This window comes from Erpetoichthys calabaricus, chromosome 12 (genome assembly GCF_900747795.2).
Source record: "Erpetoichthys calabaricus chromosome 12, fErpCal1.3, whole genome shotgun sequence".
NCBI lineage: Eukaryota > Metazoa > Chordata > Cladistia > Polypteriformes > Polypteridae > Erpetoichthys > Erpetoichthys calabaricus.
In genome coordinates this window covers 128,323,926-128,341,621 of record NC_041405.2, presented here as the reverse complement: position 1 = coordinate 128,341,621, position 17,696 = coordinate 128,323,926, and the positions used below count along the sequence as shown (strand labels likewise).

Sequence of the window (17,696 nt, the reverse complement as noted above, 5' to 3'; positions counted from 1 at the left end):
TGCTATCCTTGTTCATAGTCTTGTCATTTCTCGTCTGGATTATTGCAATTCCCTTTTCTTTGGTCTTTCTCGCAAATCTCTTTATAAGCTTCAACTGGTCCAGAACTCGGCTGCCCACATCATTACTAGAACCCCCCTCTATTCATCATATCACTCCCGTTTTGCAGCAGCTTCATTGACTTCCAGTTCAGTTCCTCATTCAATTCAAAATTCTTCTGTCAACTTTTAAGGCTCTCCACAACCTTGCCCCTCCATATCTGTCTGAACTTCTCCATGTTGCCACTCCCTCCCATACCCTTAGATCCTCTTCCTCCATCCACTTGACTGTCCCCTTCGTCCGTCTTACCACTATGGGGAGCGGAGCATTCAGTTGCTCTGCTCCCCAGCTTTGGAACTCACTACCATCTGAGCTTAGAAATATTGAATCATTTTCACTTTTCAAATCTAAACTTAAAACTCATTGGTTTAAGATTGCTGTTTCTCTTTGATTACAATTGTTCTGTCTGATTTGAATTTTTGCATTTTAGTTTTGTTTATAATCTGTGTTTTGTCTATTGTTCGGTGTCCTTGAGTGTTTAGAAAGGCGCCTACAAATAAATAAAATGTATTATTATTATTTAACAGACATTCTGCTGCACAAAATCCCCACTTGTATTCCAAACTAGGTGACCAAACTCCAGCTTGTACCCGGAATCTTCCTGGAGTCTGATAACAAAGGTGTAAATCAGAGTTGCCCTGACATCTCCCCAGAAGGTCCCTCTCTGCAGACTTCTTGAGCCAGAAGGTGCAAAATGGACTCAAAGAGCTGTAAATCAATGAATGACAACTTTGATGGACAGAAGAACTTGCCTATGAGGAGACATTGATTTTGCAACTGGAAGTGACTTAAATCTAAGTTATATATTATTTTAAAACTCGTTCCATTACCTTGAGGACACACTCTGGGTCTCTCATGTGGATCTCTCAAGGGAACTCTGAGAAAACCCTCAGGGGATTCCCTAGGGCACCTCAGCCCGGGGTCACTCCTGAGCACAAATGAATGAAACAACCTCTCTCTCTCACTGAAGCTAACAGCCGGTGAGCTGCTCTGTTCTGATAATCTCTTTCTGTTTGTGGATCAGAAAGCTGTGATCCACTCTGCCAAGCCAAAGCTAAACAGTAAACCAGCCTAAAAATGGCTGAGAAGAAGCCATTACTTTTAGAAGGGAACTTCAGCATCTAAACTCTTGTGCCAGGAAGAGTAATGCTTTTCACTATAAACTTGCAGATGCAAACTCAGAAAAGCATAGAACACCACTGACAAAGGACCATGTTACAAAGAGGAAAATGTGCACTCGAACACAAGAAGAATCCTCCACTTCAACCTGGAGCAACAACAAAGCAACAACTCCACACAACATCTGTTTATCTGTGCCAAGATAAATCAGAACTCTAAACAGTTAGCCTATATGTTATATGTTTGACTGTCTGCATTATATCTTATATGTCAATGCATATATGCAGTTATCATACTCCTATAATCCTTGTTTTTATCGATAAATTGTATTATTCTGTTCTTCAGTGACCTTGATGAAAGCCTAAAGGCTGGAGACCACCTCCTACAACAGAAAGGTAAGGAAAATAAAGTAGAAGCCTTACCGAATTATTTAGTCAATTACAGGTATTGCCAAAGGCAAGAATGATAATTAATTAACCAAGTTGAATCTTCCCACATTAGTATGACTATCCCTGGGTGGGTTAGTTAAAAATCTTCTCTTCTTTATCCCAAATTTTTTTTTTTTTTTTTTTTTTTACTGTTTACTAATTTCTGTGATTTGGCCCGGAGTTTCCAAACTTTTGCAAGGAACTGAAAACAGAATCCATCTTGTACACAGCGTCTTCAAAAATTACTCGCCCCCAATGACTATTTCTTGTTTTGCGGTGTTGTAGAGTCAAACTACAGCACGTTTAAATTGAATTTTCTTTGTACTCCTTTAAAAATTAAGTATTTGGATGGCTTCAGAATTATAAAATAATAATAATAATAATACGTTTTATTTATATAGCGCCTTTCCCATGCTCAAGGCACTTACAGAATAAATAAAGAACGGCAGAATATACAGTATATAGCATTGTACAAACCAGATAAATAAACAAAGAAGATTAAGACAGTAAATTCTGAAAAAAAAAAAAAACAGACAACATAATTGATGGTCTCGCACACACATACAGGTTACATGAGCATCTTGACAGAGAAGTAAACTGAGAGAAGGGTAATAAAGTCAAGTAGAGCTAAAAGCCTTCCTGAACAGATGAGTTTTGAGTTGTTTTTTAAAAGAATTCATGGAGTCAGCTGACCTGATTAATTTTGGTAGGTCATTCCAGAGTCTGGGCGCTATACAGCTGAAGGCCCTGTCACCCATGGAGTGTAGATTAGTGACGGGCAACAACAAGATTACCAGAATCAGAGGACCTTAGTGGGCGGGGCAGGCACATAGTGATGGAGAAGGTCACTGATGTAGTTTGGCGCGAGGTTATTTAAAGCTTTGTAGGTTATTAGTAGGATTTTATATTCGATTCTGTAGGACACAGGGAGCCATTGAAGACAGAGCAGGATGGGTGTGATGTGCTCGCTGCTGCTGGCTCGAGTAAGGACTCTTGCAGCTGAGTTTTGAATAAGCTGGAGCTGTGATATAAGATTAGAAGGGGCACCTGCCAGTAGAGAATTACAATAATCGATGCGGGATGTGATAAAAGCATGGACAAGTTTCTCAGCATTAGAGAAGGAGAGGAAGGAGCGAACACGGGATATGTTACGGAGGTGAAAGTAAGAAAGTTTCTTAATGTGATTTATGTGGGCGGAATAAGTGAGGGAGGAGTCAAAAATGACACCAAGATTTTTTACAGTAGAGACAGGTCTGATGAGATCACTGCCAAGATGGACTGGGAAGGAGCTCATTTTATTAAGTTGCATTTTAGTCCCAATTTGCAGGAGTTCAGTTTTATTGCAATTTAATTTTAAAGAGTTCTGCTCCATCCAGGTTTTAATTTCACTAAGGCAGGTTGTGAGCTGAGAAAGCTCTGATGAAGTTCCACTTTTAACATTGAAGTAGAGCTGAGTATCATCTGCATAAAAATGATAACCCAATCCATAGCTACGGATAATATGGCCAAGGGGAAGCATATAAATACAGAAAAGCAGAGGACCGAGGACAGAGCCCTGAGGGACTCCTTGTGTGACTGGCGCTGAGCTGGATCTACTGTTGCCAAGACTAACAAACTCTTGCCTATCAGTCAGATAGGACTTGAACCACTGGAGGGCAGTGCCAGAGATACCCAGCATGTTCTCCATTCTGGACAGTAGGATGTCATGTCTAACAGTGTCAAATGCTGCACTGAGGTCTAACAGAATTAATATGCTAGTTTGTCCAGAGTCTGCTGCCATAAGCAAATCATTGGTTACCCGTAGCAGAGCAGTTTCACAGCTGTGCCGCGCCCTGAACCAGACTGAAAGGGTTCCATCAAATTATTAGAGGTTAGGTAATTGGTGAGTTGGGAAGCTACAACACGCTCAAGAACTTTTGACAGGAAAGGTAAGTGGGAAATAGGCCGGAAATTGTTAGATTGTCAGCATCAAGGCCAGACTTTTTTAACGTTGGGGTTACAGAAGCAATTTAAAAGTGAGCGGCACGGAGCCAGTGTCAAGGGATGAGTTTGTTATTGTTGTAACAGTCGGGATTATGGCATGAAGGCAGGATTTAAGTAGTGTGGTGGGGATGGGGTCCAGTACACAAGTAGTCGGCCTCATCTTATAAAGCAGGTTATTAACAAACGCAGATGTGACTGGTGAGAACTTAGAGAAGGAGCTGGATGGAGTGGGAAAACTGGGAGAGATATAAACAGATGATGTATTTATGTTGTTGAATTATTTAGATCTTTAATTTTGTTACGGAAAAAGTGGAGAATTCCTCACAGACTTCAGTAGAAGAGGTAGTTGGACCAGATGCGGGTTCGAGTAGTTTATTAACTACAGAGAACAAAACCCTTGGGTTATCATGGCTACTTTCTATTATTCTGCCATAATGGGTGTTCTTGGCAGAAGTTAGTGCTTCTCTGTAAGCTCTTTGGTGGTCAGAGAAAGCCTGGATGTGCACGGTGAGGCCAGTCTTACGTGACATTCTCTCAAGGCGTCGGCCAGCTGCTTTCATAGATCGCAATTCTGAGTTATACCAAAGAGCTGAGCGTTTAAAGAAAACCTCCTTATGTTTTAAAGGAGCTGTTTTACCTAATGCTGAGTGAAGGGCTCTGTTATAGTGGTCAACAAAACTATCTAGTGTTGGTGGAATAGGTGAAGACAGTAAAAGATCAGAAATGGATCCAGAAAGGATAGAGGGACAGATATTTTTAAGGTTTCTGTAAGAAATTTGTCGTTTACAGGTAAGAGGTGGGAGAGGTAATGAGACAGTGAAAAATACTGCTTTATGGTCAGAGAGTCCCAAATCAGTGCTGTAAATGTTGGCAACAGATAGTCCAGAAGTGCAGATCAGGTCCAATATATGACCGCCAGAGTGGGTTGGAAAATCAACATGTTGTGTCAAGTCAAAACAGTCCAGTACGGACAGGAATTCATTTCTCAGTTTAGATGTGGGGGTGTCAATATGGATGTTGAAATCACCAAGAAGGATAATTCTCTGAGAGTAAGAGCTTAGGTGGGTCAAAAGTTCAATCAGATCGGATAAGAAGGATGCATTGTATTTTGGGGGACGATAAAGAACAATGAGTGAGACAGGACCTGATTCCGTTGTTAGTTTAAGAGCCAGGCACTCAAAAGACAATGGGCAGTCAATTGGGATTCTTTAATGTTTAAGTCTTCTCTGATAATTACTGCCAGCCCACCGCCTTGTCTTGAGCTGCGAGGCTCTGAGTGGAAAGTGAAACCAATTGGAGTCGCCTCTGTGAGAGACGCAAATTCGTTTGGTTTTTGCCAAGTCTCCGTTAGACACAGAATATCAAGTTTGGTGTCAGTGATGAGTTCTGACAACACCAATGCTTTGCCATTAAGAGACCTCGAGTTAAACAGTGCAATATTACATAATGAGGCTTCTTTCTGCACAGAGCCGCAATCAGGGTTTATTTCCACATAATGCAAATTTGGCACACCGACAATTCTATTTCCAGGGTCATGAGAAGGACGGCGTATTCCTGAGCAAATGCTGCCGGTGGTGTTTTCATTCGCAGCCCGGCGGTGGCGGCGACCTGACCCGCGATGTATATATTTCGGGCGCTGCAAAATACCGGCGTCCTTTAGGATGTTGCAGTCAGACCATTTGCTCTGGACAAACTGTTTAATAAGAAGGAGTTTGTCATGAGAGTATTTTAGCATGATGCTGAGTAATACTTATCTGAATAGCAGTGGAGAAGCAGCACAGCAGAGTGGAACCGGTAGGACAGGCGGGTGTGGTAGCGTAGGTGAGCAGCCATAGCAAGCAGCAGAAAGGAAAGCAGGAGGAGGTAGCAGGAGTTGGAGGTTCCAATACACAGCCACAAACAGTAACGCTTGGTAATTTCAGGCGTGATCGCCCCGGAGCCAAAACCAGGTTAATATGAACATCAGATCAGTTCCCAGTCGTAGAGTACTGTAAGATGAAACGGGAGCAGATCAGCAAAGCGAATTAAATATAATCACGGAGACAGATCATCCCGAGGTCCTAGATTGCCAGGCACAAAGAAATGCTTGTAGGTTCTCGTCCCGTGATCCACAGACTCAGCTGTTCCCAGTCAAAGTAGAGTCCATAAAATCTGTAAATATAAGCCAAATCCATACAATTCGAGTCAGCTGTATCCACGAACTATATGTACAATAAAAGAAATAAAACAAACGTAAGAAAGTGTAGAATTAGGCGAATTTTGTGAGAAGTGTTGTTTACAGGGAGGAGCGGCAACAACATGCGTGCGCCAGCGTCCCCTCACCAGTAGTTGGAACAATTATATTATATTAAAAATCTGACAATGACTGGTAAGTATTCATGTCCTTTTTGTTCTAACAAGGATAGCGCTTTGAGTACTGAGAAAAGCGCTATATAAATGTAATGAATTATTATTATTAAGTTAAACTGGCTGAGCTGTTCAGGTGTCTTGAGCTATCACACTGCATGATTACCTAATAAATAGCCCTGAGTTTATGAGGTCTGTCCTGCTGTTGTGAAGACCAAGAACCTGTCTGAGGAACTTCAAAATGAAGAAGTTAGTTGGGGGAAAAAAAGACGTGGACGTTTATAAAAAGATATCAAGGGCTTTGAACCAATCACACCATGAAGTTCATTGTAAGAAAATGGAATACAGTAGCATGACCCGGGGCCCCTTGTGTAACACAGTGGCATAGAATTCACACCAATACATGGTGTAGAGACAAAACTGGAAAAAAAATCAGATGCATAAAACTGCATAAGCAAAGTTCCACACACTCCCACTTTATAAATCCCAGTCAACATGAATTTTAACACACTTGCACGCTCCTACAGCCCCACCCCGACTCCTCCCAGAATTATGCCTACTTGAATATGCAAATCAATATAAATAGACCCTTCCGTTTAGTGTTTTGTTAAAAGACAGCGGCAAAAGCATGTGCAAAAAATAATTTCAGCGAATGCAAAATGGAAGTCCTGCTCAGTGAAGTGGAGTCAAGGAAAAACTGAATTTACCGGTGGTATAAACAACAAAAGGAAATTGATGAAGTAGCACAGCGCGGTGAAGGCACTCAATAGTTCAAGATCAGAAAGTCGCTCAGTGCCTGAAATAAAAAAAAGTAGTGGTCAGATATTAAAGTCGCCATGAAAAGGTGAGTCACAGCCCACTGTCTGAAAAAACAAAAAAGGTCTATGTCAAGATTAAAGTCGAAATGTCAACTTTAATCTTGAAACTTCCTCTTTAATCTTGTAGTTTGTTTTGTCTTTAAAGTAGAATGTTGTTAACGTCATCTTAAAATTGATCGATGCTACGCTGCATAAGGCTTTCTCTTATGTGGACAGGAGCATGCAGGCAGTGATTGCCACACAGAATACATTACACTCATGAGATTACAGCTTTCTGAGCATTTTAGAATGCTAAGATGTATACTTGATAACATCTTCATGATGAAATACATTAAGTTAAACCCAGGATGGAATCATGTATTGCAGTAATACTGTGGCTCTCAAACGTACCAATCCCCAATTTCTGTCCTTCTGTTTTCTATCTCCAAGTAACCAACCGCAACACAATGAGCGTCTGTAATAAATGTAAAACCAGTTGTAGGCTTAGAACGCCGATTCTTCAAAATTTTTAAGGAACATTGAAAAATTTTTGTTAAACGTGTTTAGTTATTCCATCCATCCGTCCAGGATCACAGCAGTCCCAGCAAGCATCGAGGCAAGAACAAAACCTGGATGGGGACACCAGCAGAAGAATCTCTTCTCCAATGAAACAAAAATTAAACTCTTTGGGCAGATTTCCAAACACTATGTCTGGCAAAAATCAGGCACTACTCATTACCTGCATAATACCATTCCATCCATCCATTTTCCAACCCACTGAATCTGAAACACAGGGTCACGGGGTCTGCTGGAGCCAATCCCAGCCAACATAGAGCACAAGGCAGGAACCAATCCCGGGCAGGGTGCCAACCCACCGCAGATAATACCATTCCTACAGTGAATTATGATGGTGGCAACATCATACTGTGGGAAGTGCTTCTCAGCAGCAGGGACAGGGAGACTGGTCAGAAATGAGGGGTGAATGAATACAGCCAAATACAGAGAGTACACCCGACATCAGACTGGGATGATGGTTCATCTTTCAGCATGACAATGATCCAACGCACATAGCCAAGAGAATGCAGGAGTGAGTTTGGGATAAATCGCTTGACAGTCCTTGAGTGGCCCAGCCAAATGCCAGAACTTAAACCCACCTCCCACCCTTGAAACATTTGTGGAGAGGCCTGAAGATGGCGGTTTACAGAAACGTCCCATCCAGTCTAATTGAGAAATTCTGCCCAAATCCAGGCGAGCAAAGGTTGTGAGACTTGCCCAAGAAGACTCAAAGCTGTTATTGCTGCCAAAGGGGCTTCTACAAAGTACTGAATTAAGGGTCTGAATACTTCTATAAATATTTTTGAGTTTAATAAATTTGCAAACCTTCTGCAAACATGTTTTCACTTTCTCATAATGGGTTATTGAGTGTAGATTGATGGGTAAACATGTCAAATGTATCTGTTTAAAATTAAATCTATACTAATAAAAGGCAAAGCCCTCACTGACTGACTGACTGACTGACTGACTGACTCACTCATCACTAATTCTCCAACTTCCCGTGTAGGTAGAAGGCTGAAATTTGGCAGGCTCATTCCTTACAGCTTACTTACAAAAGTTAAGCAGGTTTCATTTTGAAATTCTACGCGTAACGGTCATTACGGTCGACAACGTCCGCCATGTTAAACTTTCTTATTTATGGCCCCATCTCCACGAAATTTGGTAGGCGGCTTCCCTGCACTAACCGAAACTGATGTACATACTTATTTCGGTGGTATGACGCCACTGTCAGCCGCCATATTGAACTTTCCAACGGTCTTTGTTACTTATGGGTCCATCTTCAAGAAATTTGGTACGCGGGTTCCCAACGCTAACTGAATCCTACTTATGTACATATATACGTCCATAGCCTGCAGCTCGGTCACTGTGTGAGGCAGCGTTGGATCCCCCATCCCCACGCCTCCCACGTAATTGGCTGCCTGCCTATATAAGGCCGTCCGTCTCTCCGGTCTCTTCATTCCCTTCTTTGCTTCGCCACGGTATTCACGTCTCCCTGCTGATAACTGCAGCCTTTTTATTTAATCCACGGCTTCTCCGCTGTTTTATTGTTCGTTTATTACGATTATAGTTATTGTGTAGGTATTTTAGACTTAGTTTGCATTGTTCAGGTACCCATTTCCTTTATCGTTCCAACCGTACCCCCATTAACATGTCTGTCGAGGTGATCACCAACGATCGAAAAACTGTCACTTACCGAGTGGTTTCCATGCCCGGAGATGGTGACTGCCTTTTCCATTCTCTGTGTTACATATTGCACGGCCATATCAGGCTCACTCTTGATATGCGGAAGAACATTGTGTCTTATGTATTGAATGACTGGGACAGGTTCAAGGTGTGGACTGATGACGGTACAGGAGATAATTTACTACACAGGAGCACTATAAGAGTGGAATGCTTAAGCCTTTCACCTATGGTTCTGCATGTGAGTTGATGGCTGCCGCTGAATTGTTCAGTTGTCACTTTCAAGTGTACCGAAATGGCCAAATATTTTACACCTTTGGACAACCACCAATGCCTCTTAAACATCTTAGATTCACAGGTGACGATTTGAGTAGTGGACACTTTGATGTTTATGAATGTTTAAACTCTCAAAAGCTGGATGCGAAGTTATCGATGAAACTCATTTCAATTCAAACGCCTCCAATTTCCAGTAAGGCTCTGCTTCGCAATGACAATTAATAAGTCTCAGGGACAGACCCTACAAAAGGTTGGCATTGATTTGAGGCAAGATTACTTTTCACATGGCCAACTATATGTTGCATGCCAAGAGTAAGCTCAGTGCACAGCTTGGTCATATTACAACTGGAGGGCCGAATAGACAACGTGGTATACAAAGAGTTCCTTAACAAATAATTTAAAAAGGTTTACTTTTCTTCTTAATAAAAATTTTAAAGCAGTACTTCGCCGCTGCGAAGCGGGTATTTTGCTAGTCTATAATATAATAAAGTACAGAAGGTGAAGGGGCCTGAATACTTTCTGATTCCACTGTAATTTGGAAGTGCTGGAGCAAACATGCTTTTAAGAATGGGCAAAAATTCCAAAAGCTAAATGTTCAAAGCTCATACAGACATAGCCAATAAGACTCATGGCTATAATTCTGTTAATTGATTCCGGGTTTTTGCAAACTGTGTACAGTAGGAGGCCCTCGCTGCCTGGGAATGAATTCTTTTTGTGATTGCAGCATGTTACTTAACCCAAATCTAGATAGATATAACATAAAAGACGATACCCCTCCCTAGTGATATGGCGGTAAGGAATTACGTAGGAGAAATAACAATGTTTAATGATGACTTACACTACAGATATCACAAAGACGAATAAAGCAAGTGACAAGAGCCGGACGGGAGTGAGCATCATTGCAGATGTGGAAGGAACAGATGCTGACGTCACCCATTTGTTGACTTCAAAGGTGGGCCGGGCAATGCTCCAAAGCTTTATACTCTTTCTTTACGTGCAGGGGCACCCTTTAGATGAGCATGCGATTCCATCGTCAGGCAACGATGTTTAAACAAGGATACAATTCCATGCCGACTTAACAGATAGAAACAGCACATGCTTAAAACTTCCCACAGTCTGACTGTGCACGGTGCCCATTTGTTCTAATCTGTCTTTTTGTCATATTGCTTGCATGAAAATTCTAGTGTGCTTAATCTGGCTACGTGTCTGCTGCACCACATGTGAGTAACAAAATCAGGCTTTTTATAAGATAGACTTGCACAGAGCACATTGACATATTAAACTTATGCTCACAGGAACAGACATCTTTTGTTCTGGAGAAACACGTTTTTTGATTCAGAAGTGTGTTGAATGTATTGTGTCGGAGAAGATGAACTCGGTGTGTTAAATGTTGGGAGTAGTCCTGGAGTGGACAATCCTAAATGTTTGAACTGCAAACTAATTATATCATATATACAGTGCATCCGGAAAGTATTCACAGTGCATCACTTTTTCCACATTTTGTTATGTTACAGCCTTATTCCAAAATGGATTAAATTAATTTTTTTCCTTAAAATTCTCCACACAACACCCCATAATGACAACGTGAAAACAGTTTACTTGAGGTTTTTGCAAATTTATTACAAATAAAAAAACTGAGAAATCACATGTACATAAGTATTCACAGCCTTTGCTCAATACTTTGTCGATGCACCTTTGGCAGCAATTACATCCTCAAGTCTTTTTGAATATGATGCCACAAGCTTGGCACACCTATCCTTGGCCAGTTTCGCCCATTCCTCTTTGCAGCACCTCTCAGGCTCCATCAGGTTGGATGGGAAGTGTCGGTGCACAGCATTTTAAGATCTCTCCAGAGATGTTCAATCGAATTCAAGTCTGGGCTCTGGCTGGGCCACTCAAGGACATTCACAGAGTTGTCCTGAAGCCACTCCTTTGATAACTTGGCTGTGTGCTTAGGGTCGTTGTCCTGCTGAAAGATGAATCGTCGCCCCAGTCTGAGGTCAAGAGCGCTCTGGAGCAGGTTTTCATCCAGGATGTCTCTGTACATTGCTGCAGTCATCTTTCCCTTTATCCTGACTAGTCTCCCAGTCAATGCCACTGAAAACGTCCCCACAGCATGATGCTGCCACCATCATGCTTCACTGTAGGGATGGTATTGGCCTGGTGATGAGCGGTGCCTGGTTTCCTCCAAACATGATGCCTGGCATTCACACCAAAGAGTTCAATCTTTGTCTCATCAGACCAGAGAATTTTCTTTCTCATGGTCTGAGAGTTCTTCAGGTACCTTTTGGCAAACTCCAGGCGGCTGCCATGTGCCTTTTACTAAGGAGTGGCTTCCGTCTGGCCACTCTACCATACAGGCCTGATTGGTGGATTGCTGCAGAGATGGTTGTCCTTCTGGAAGGTTCTCCTCTCTCCATAGAGGACCTCTGGAGCTCTAACAGAGTGACCATCAGGTTCTTGGTCACCTCCCTGACTAAGGCCCTTTTCCCCCGATTGCTCAGTTTAGATGGCCAGCCAGCTCTAGGAAGAGTCCTGGTGGTTTCAAACTTCTTCCACTTATGGATGATGGAGGCCACTGTGCTCATTGGGACCTTCAAAGCAGCAGACATTTTTCTGTAACCTTCCCCAGATTTGTGCCTCGAGACAATCCTGTCTCGGAGGTCTTGACTTCATGCTTGGTTTGTGCTCTGACATGAACTGTCAACTGTGGGACCTTATATAGACAGGTGTGTGCCTTTCCAAATCATGTCCAGTCAACTGAATTTACCACAGGTGGACTCCAATGAAGCTGCAGAAACATCTCAAGGATGATCAGGGGAAACAGGATGCACAGGAGCTCAATTTTGAGCTTCTTGGGAAAGGCTGTGAATACTTACGTACATGTGCTTTCTCAATTTTTTTATTTTTAATAAATTTGCAAAAATCTCAAGTAAACTTTTTTCACGTTGTCATTATGGGGTGTTGTGTGTAGAATTCTGAGGAATAAAATGAATTTAATCCATTTTGGAATAAGGCTGTAACATAACAAAATGTGGAAAAAGTGATGCACTGTATATATAAGTACTAATTATTTTACTCAAACAAACCAGGATGAACTAAATTTACAGGACTTTAATTACAGGCATCCTTTCTAGCACATTCTTTCTGTGTTGCACTAGTAAATTATAACCTACTGGAAGTGCGTGAATTGGTTTACAGCTTAATGGTGGGGACAAAAGGAGGCACAGAATTTCTTTCAGTTAGTTTATCACCTGGGAATGGATGGACGCCGCAGGACTTAGTTACAGAATTAGTTTATAGCTTGAGAAAGGAAGAAGTATGGAGGTAGTTACAAGATCAAACACTTTGATCAGAGTCATTCATCATAAGGACAAGAGAGCCAATCCAATGTGTATAATGTCCTGGGATCCTTTGTGTGCATTTTAACATAAATATAGACCAAAAGGATGAGGGAAACGTCGGAGCTTGAGGCACATGTGACCATTTCATCTGGACGTCAGAGAATGGAATCTGTGAATAACACCAATCGCTAAATTAAAAGCTGCTCAGAACAACATCGGCTCCTTGACACTAAAACTTTTCATATCCAGTGTTTGCTATCAATTTTATTTTTTTATTATATTTTCTTCTAATTGTTATTGTTGTACATTCATAAGTAACACTTTGCTTTTATATTTTGAATACTTTGCCTTTTATCCACAGGTTCAATAATAAAAGGACACTTAGTGTGGGAAAGATCGCTGTTTCCTTGCCAAAGGGTTCTTATCCACAAGACTGTTGAGGTCACTCCTCAATAATTTGAATAACTGTGGTAAAGTATTGTTTGGTTGGTAAGTGGCGTATGACCAAAAGAGTTGTGCTTTTGTGTGTGCCTTGATGACATCCATAGGTTTGTTAGTGCTGGTGATAGCTAGTCCCAGTGTAGAGAATAAGGCAGAGTGGCTGGCAACTGGCACAGCTCTAGACGTTGTCTGGATAGGATCGTTGTGTGTTAATCTTTAAGGGTGGGAGGAGATGAACTTAGTAAACATTCCTGGTAAGTCTCACAAACGTTATGACAATGCAGGGCTATAGCAGGGTGAGTACTCTGTAAAGACACCATATACTTCTGTTTGTCCTGCCAATATTCAGCAATGCCACTCCAGCACCCCATACGATTTCAGTCCACATCACCACAAATCAGTGTACTCAGTCAAGAAGCTTTTTTAAATCTCCATTTTTCGTTTTATTATACAAATAAACCAACGTTTCAACACAGATCTATCCAGTAGCAAAGCTTTAACCTTGAGCAGCAACATATTTTAGGTTTATATGTTTGTACAACAAAATGACCATAATTCAAGCAGAGGCACATTTGTCTCTCTTTCTCCATCTCTCTGAGCACGTCCCTCATGCCAAATCAAACCTGGAAGCGGCCGTGCTGGGATTTGTGCCTTTCGAAGTCCTCCGGGAGAGTATCTAAAAGTAAGAGAAGAAACCAGAATGTTACTATCATTTGTGGTACGAAAGCCTGGGCGATAAGTAATGTCTGATAAAACAGCATGCGCAGTTTGATTTGTCATACTGGTTGTGCATGTTCTGGCCAGTAGCTGTGTTTTGAGATGACTCTTCTGGTTTATTCGGCTTATTTTTCACATTGTGACATTTTCTTACCAGTTTTATCCTTTTTTTTCAGAATCTGCTGATCTGCTGCATTTCTTCCTGTGTTTGCATTCCTAATAAAGCAAAACTACAAGAAAACCATCTGACCCTGCGCAGTTTACTGTACACTCACTGGCCACTTTATTAGGTCCACCTGTTCAACTGCCTGTTAATGCAAATATCTAATCAGCCACCTCAATGCATTTAGGCCTGTAGACATTGTCAAGAAGTTCAAACCAAGCATCAGAATGAGGAAGAAAGAATATTTAAGTGACTTTGAACGTGTTGGTGTCCAATGGGCTGGTGAAGTATTTCATAAACTGCTGATCTACTGGGATTTTGGTGCACATCTGTCTCTAGGGTTTACAGAGAATGGTCTGAAAAAGGGAAAATACCCAGTGAGCGGCAGTTCTCTGGACAAAAAGATTCCAGAGGTCAGAGGAGAATGGCCAGACTGGTTTGAGCTGATAGAAAGGCAAAAGTAACTCAGATAAACACTCGTTACAACCGAGGTATGCAGAAGAGCACCTCTGAATGCAGAACATGTTGAACTTTGAAGCAGTTGGGCTACAGCAGCAGGAGACCACAGTGGGTGCCGCTTCTGTCAGCTAAGAACAGATAACTGAGGCTATAATTCACCAAAATTAGACAACAGAAAATTGGAAAAATGTTGCCTGAGTCTAAATTTCTGCTGCGACGTTCAGAAGATAGGGTGAGAATTTGGTGTCAACAACATGAAAGCATGGATCCATCCTGCCTTGTATCAGCAGTTCAGGCTGGAAGTGGTGGTGTAATAGTGTGGGGGATATTTTTCTGGCACACTTGGGGCCCCTTAGTACCAACTGAGTTTCGTTTAAATGCCACAGCCTACCTGAGTATTGTTGTTGCCCATGTCCATCCTTTTATGACCACAGTGTACCCATCTTTTGATGGCTACTTCCAGCAGAATAATGCACCAGGTCACAAAGCTCAAATCATCTCAAACTGGTTTCTTGAACATGACAATGAGTTCAGTGTACTTACAGTAAGTGGCCTCCACGGTCACCAGATATCAATCAGAACGAGCACCTTTGGATGTGGTGGAATGGGAGATTCGCATCATCAATGTGCAGCCGACAAATCTGCAGCAACTGTGTGATGTTATTATGTCAAAATGGACTAAAATCCCTGAGGAATGTTTCCAGCACCTTGTTGAATCTACGCCATGAAGAATTACAGCAGTACTGAAGGCGAAAGGGGGTTGAACCCGGTACTAGCAAGGTGCACCTAATGGTGGTGAGTGTATAACAGATTTCCTTCACTTTGCCAGTTCCCTGCCCCCAAAGGTTACACTGATGACTTATACGCACCATTGCAGCGGTAGCGTAGATTTGCCCAGATGATATTTTCCTGAGAAAAGCAGAAGACTCCAAGGCGTCCACCACGCATGGTTGTGTCAACAATGACCCCAGTGTCTGCCACATTATGCTGTCCTTCATAAAACCGTACTCTGGAGAAAAACAGAACAGATTATGAACACCTATATGGAGAGTCGCTTACTGGCATGCCTCTTCACAGGTACGTGGTGTTCAGATTAAAAACAAATGTGCCAAAAGAAGTGAACCACAATTATGAACACGTTTTCTAACTGTAAAAAGTCTGTAATTGTTCATAGAAAAGTACACTCTTTGATATTTTAAAAAATCTTTTACAAATGTAATATCAACATTAAATCCATTGTTATTAGCAGGGTGAATTTTAGTAAAATTTTTCTTCACTTTGAAAATAAGGTTTGTGCCAATGCAAATACAGAGCGACACCTACAAACACGGAGCTTGCGATGCAGTTTTCCCAGCGTCGTAACAACTTTTTAATGCCCAATTACCACTCCTCCTGCCTTCACCGTTTCCAACGAAAATAGAAAAGTGCGGAAACTTTTTGAATGTCCCTCGTAGTTATGCTATCAAGCAGCTTGCCACAAATGCTGGCTTACTGACTGACAAGGTCTCCATTTGTTTAAAGCTCAAACTTCATTTCCTCGCCTCCCTCTTGCATATGCAATTGCAGTTTTCACAATACTTGTGAGGGTGGCTGCGTAATTATTACATCTTTTAGACGTGGATACTCGAAGTACGGCTCCTGAGATTAGAATGCTCCCTTCCACTTCCTATCTTGACAATCACTGGTTTCTTTCTAAATCTTGATGAATTACATCTGGCATATCAACTTGTCATCCTGGCATCTTCTATTCAGACAAACCCTTTTAAATTTAGCCACTAGTCTTGTTTAATTATTTTAGCGGGTGTCCATGACTGACTTTACCACATATCCTGTGATTCTCCGATACCAATAACAATATCCACGGTCTTATGTAGCACTTTGTTAATATCTCAGAAGAACTACTCGTACCTGATGTAGCCTTCCTGAGGCCTGTGTTGGAGAAACCAACGATAGGAGGTCTTGTCCTTCCATCCGACGTTCCTTGAGTCTTTCCACAGCAGCTTCACCTGATCAGCTGTATGTCCAGTGTGCCATAAGGCATTGCGAAGATTCTCTCCGGGGCCAGTGATTGATTTGACTGCCTGTAGGTCCAGGACATATTAAAATTAGCTTCTTCCCATTTGTCACACTTTTTATGACATGACAAATGCACTGTTTTATTTTTAGCACTTGGCAGTAATGTTCTTAGATCCTTTGGCTAACCCTACATTCATATAGTAGACCAAGACTTGGCTCCATTCAATTGATTCTGTACAATTTTATGAACATTTGTTTTCTGCTGACTATTGTTCTTGTACATAACTTTAACATAACTATAAGTACTGCTGACTCCATTGTCAGCAAGGAGTCTGCCTGTTCCTCCCATATCCCCAAAGATGTGCATGTGTTACGAGAACTGATGAGCCTATAGTTCTCAGGTATGAGCTGCTTCATGAGTGTGCCCTGTGAGGCACTGGGTGCTCATCCACAGTTCGCCTAAATGCCGATATTGCCAGGATATGTAACGACACCCCATGATCCTGAATTGGATATGAAAATGCATAGATCTTTATAATATAAAAGGTGCTATTAATAAAAGAAACAACAAAGAATGCCAAATTGTTTTTCCTCACCTTAGTCTACTGCAGAAGAACAGACAGTGGAGGCAGCTATTTGTAAAAGTAATCTATTTTACACCTTTGGAAATACGTTTAGTCTACATCCTAAGCCTTAGAAGAAGACCAGAACAAATCCATATTCCCACTTAATTTCAGCTTACTTTAGATTTATAAGGCATTGCATTCACAAATTTGCTTACTTTAGTTGATGGTCATGGGAGACCAAGGCCTAGGTGGTGCCAACCCATTAAATGGCCCACATTGACCATGGGGACTCTGCATGGACAGCAAGCCGGCACCCAGGGTGTTGAATCCATGAGGCAGCAGTGCCACTGAACTTTGAATTTATGTAATGTGGCAGTCAGAATAAATTTGATATCTGTCCATTTCTTTTCAGAGAGCTAAGGTGTAAGGTGACAATGACTCTTTCCCCAGCCTCCTTTCAGAAGAACCTGAAGCGTCACAAACCTTGAGTTGAATCCCTGGCTCAGCCACAGCACGGAATGGGTTAGCCTGCCAGTAAATCTGCTCCACCTGCTTCCACATAACCACATAAAAACTAGAGCTGTCCTGGTACCCAAAGATAAAGCCAGCGTAATCGTCGTCGGTTTCTGTGTTCACATGGAATGTTCCTTCAAAATCAACTCCATTAAAGGCAGTGTAGCCTGATTTATTGGAGGAAAAAAAGTATGAC

At 41.7% G+C, this 17,696-nt stretch overlaps 2 protein-coding genes across 2 annotated transcripts in view; one reads left to right on the top strand and one right to left on the bottom strand.

Annotated features, from left to right (window-relative positions):
• Positions 1 to 1,608, top strand: part of crtc1b (CREB regulated transcription coactivator 1b) — a 162,280-nt gene extending 160,672 nt beyond the window's left edge. Inside the window, exon 15 of the transcript XR_007936490.1 lies at positions 1,562 to 1,608. The gene's annotated coding sequence lies outside the window, so the exon portion shown is untranslated. The remainder of the gene's footprint in view (positions 1 to 1,561) is intronic.
• An 11,513-nt stretch (positions 1,609 to 13,121) lies between these two features.
• comp (cartilage oligomeric matrix protein) overlaps positions 13,122 to 17,696 on the bottom strand; it is a 54,303-nt gene continuing 49,728 nt past the window's right edge. Inside the window, exons 16-19 of the mRNA XM_051935054.1 lie at positions 17,471 to 17,667; positions 16,314 to 16,486; positions 15,275 to 15,414; positions 13,122 to 13,742 (exon numbers count right to left, since the gene is read on the bottom strand). Of these exons, the coding sequence (XP_051791014.1) occupies positions 13,684 to 13,742; positions 15,275 to 15,414; positions 16,314 to 16,486; positions 17,471 to 17,667 (569 nt within the window). The 3' untranslated portion in view covers positions 13,122 to 13,683. The remainder of the gene's footprint in view (positions 13,743 to 15,274; positions 15,415 to 16,313; positions 16,487 to 17,470; positions 17,668 to 17,696) is intronic.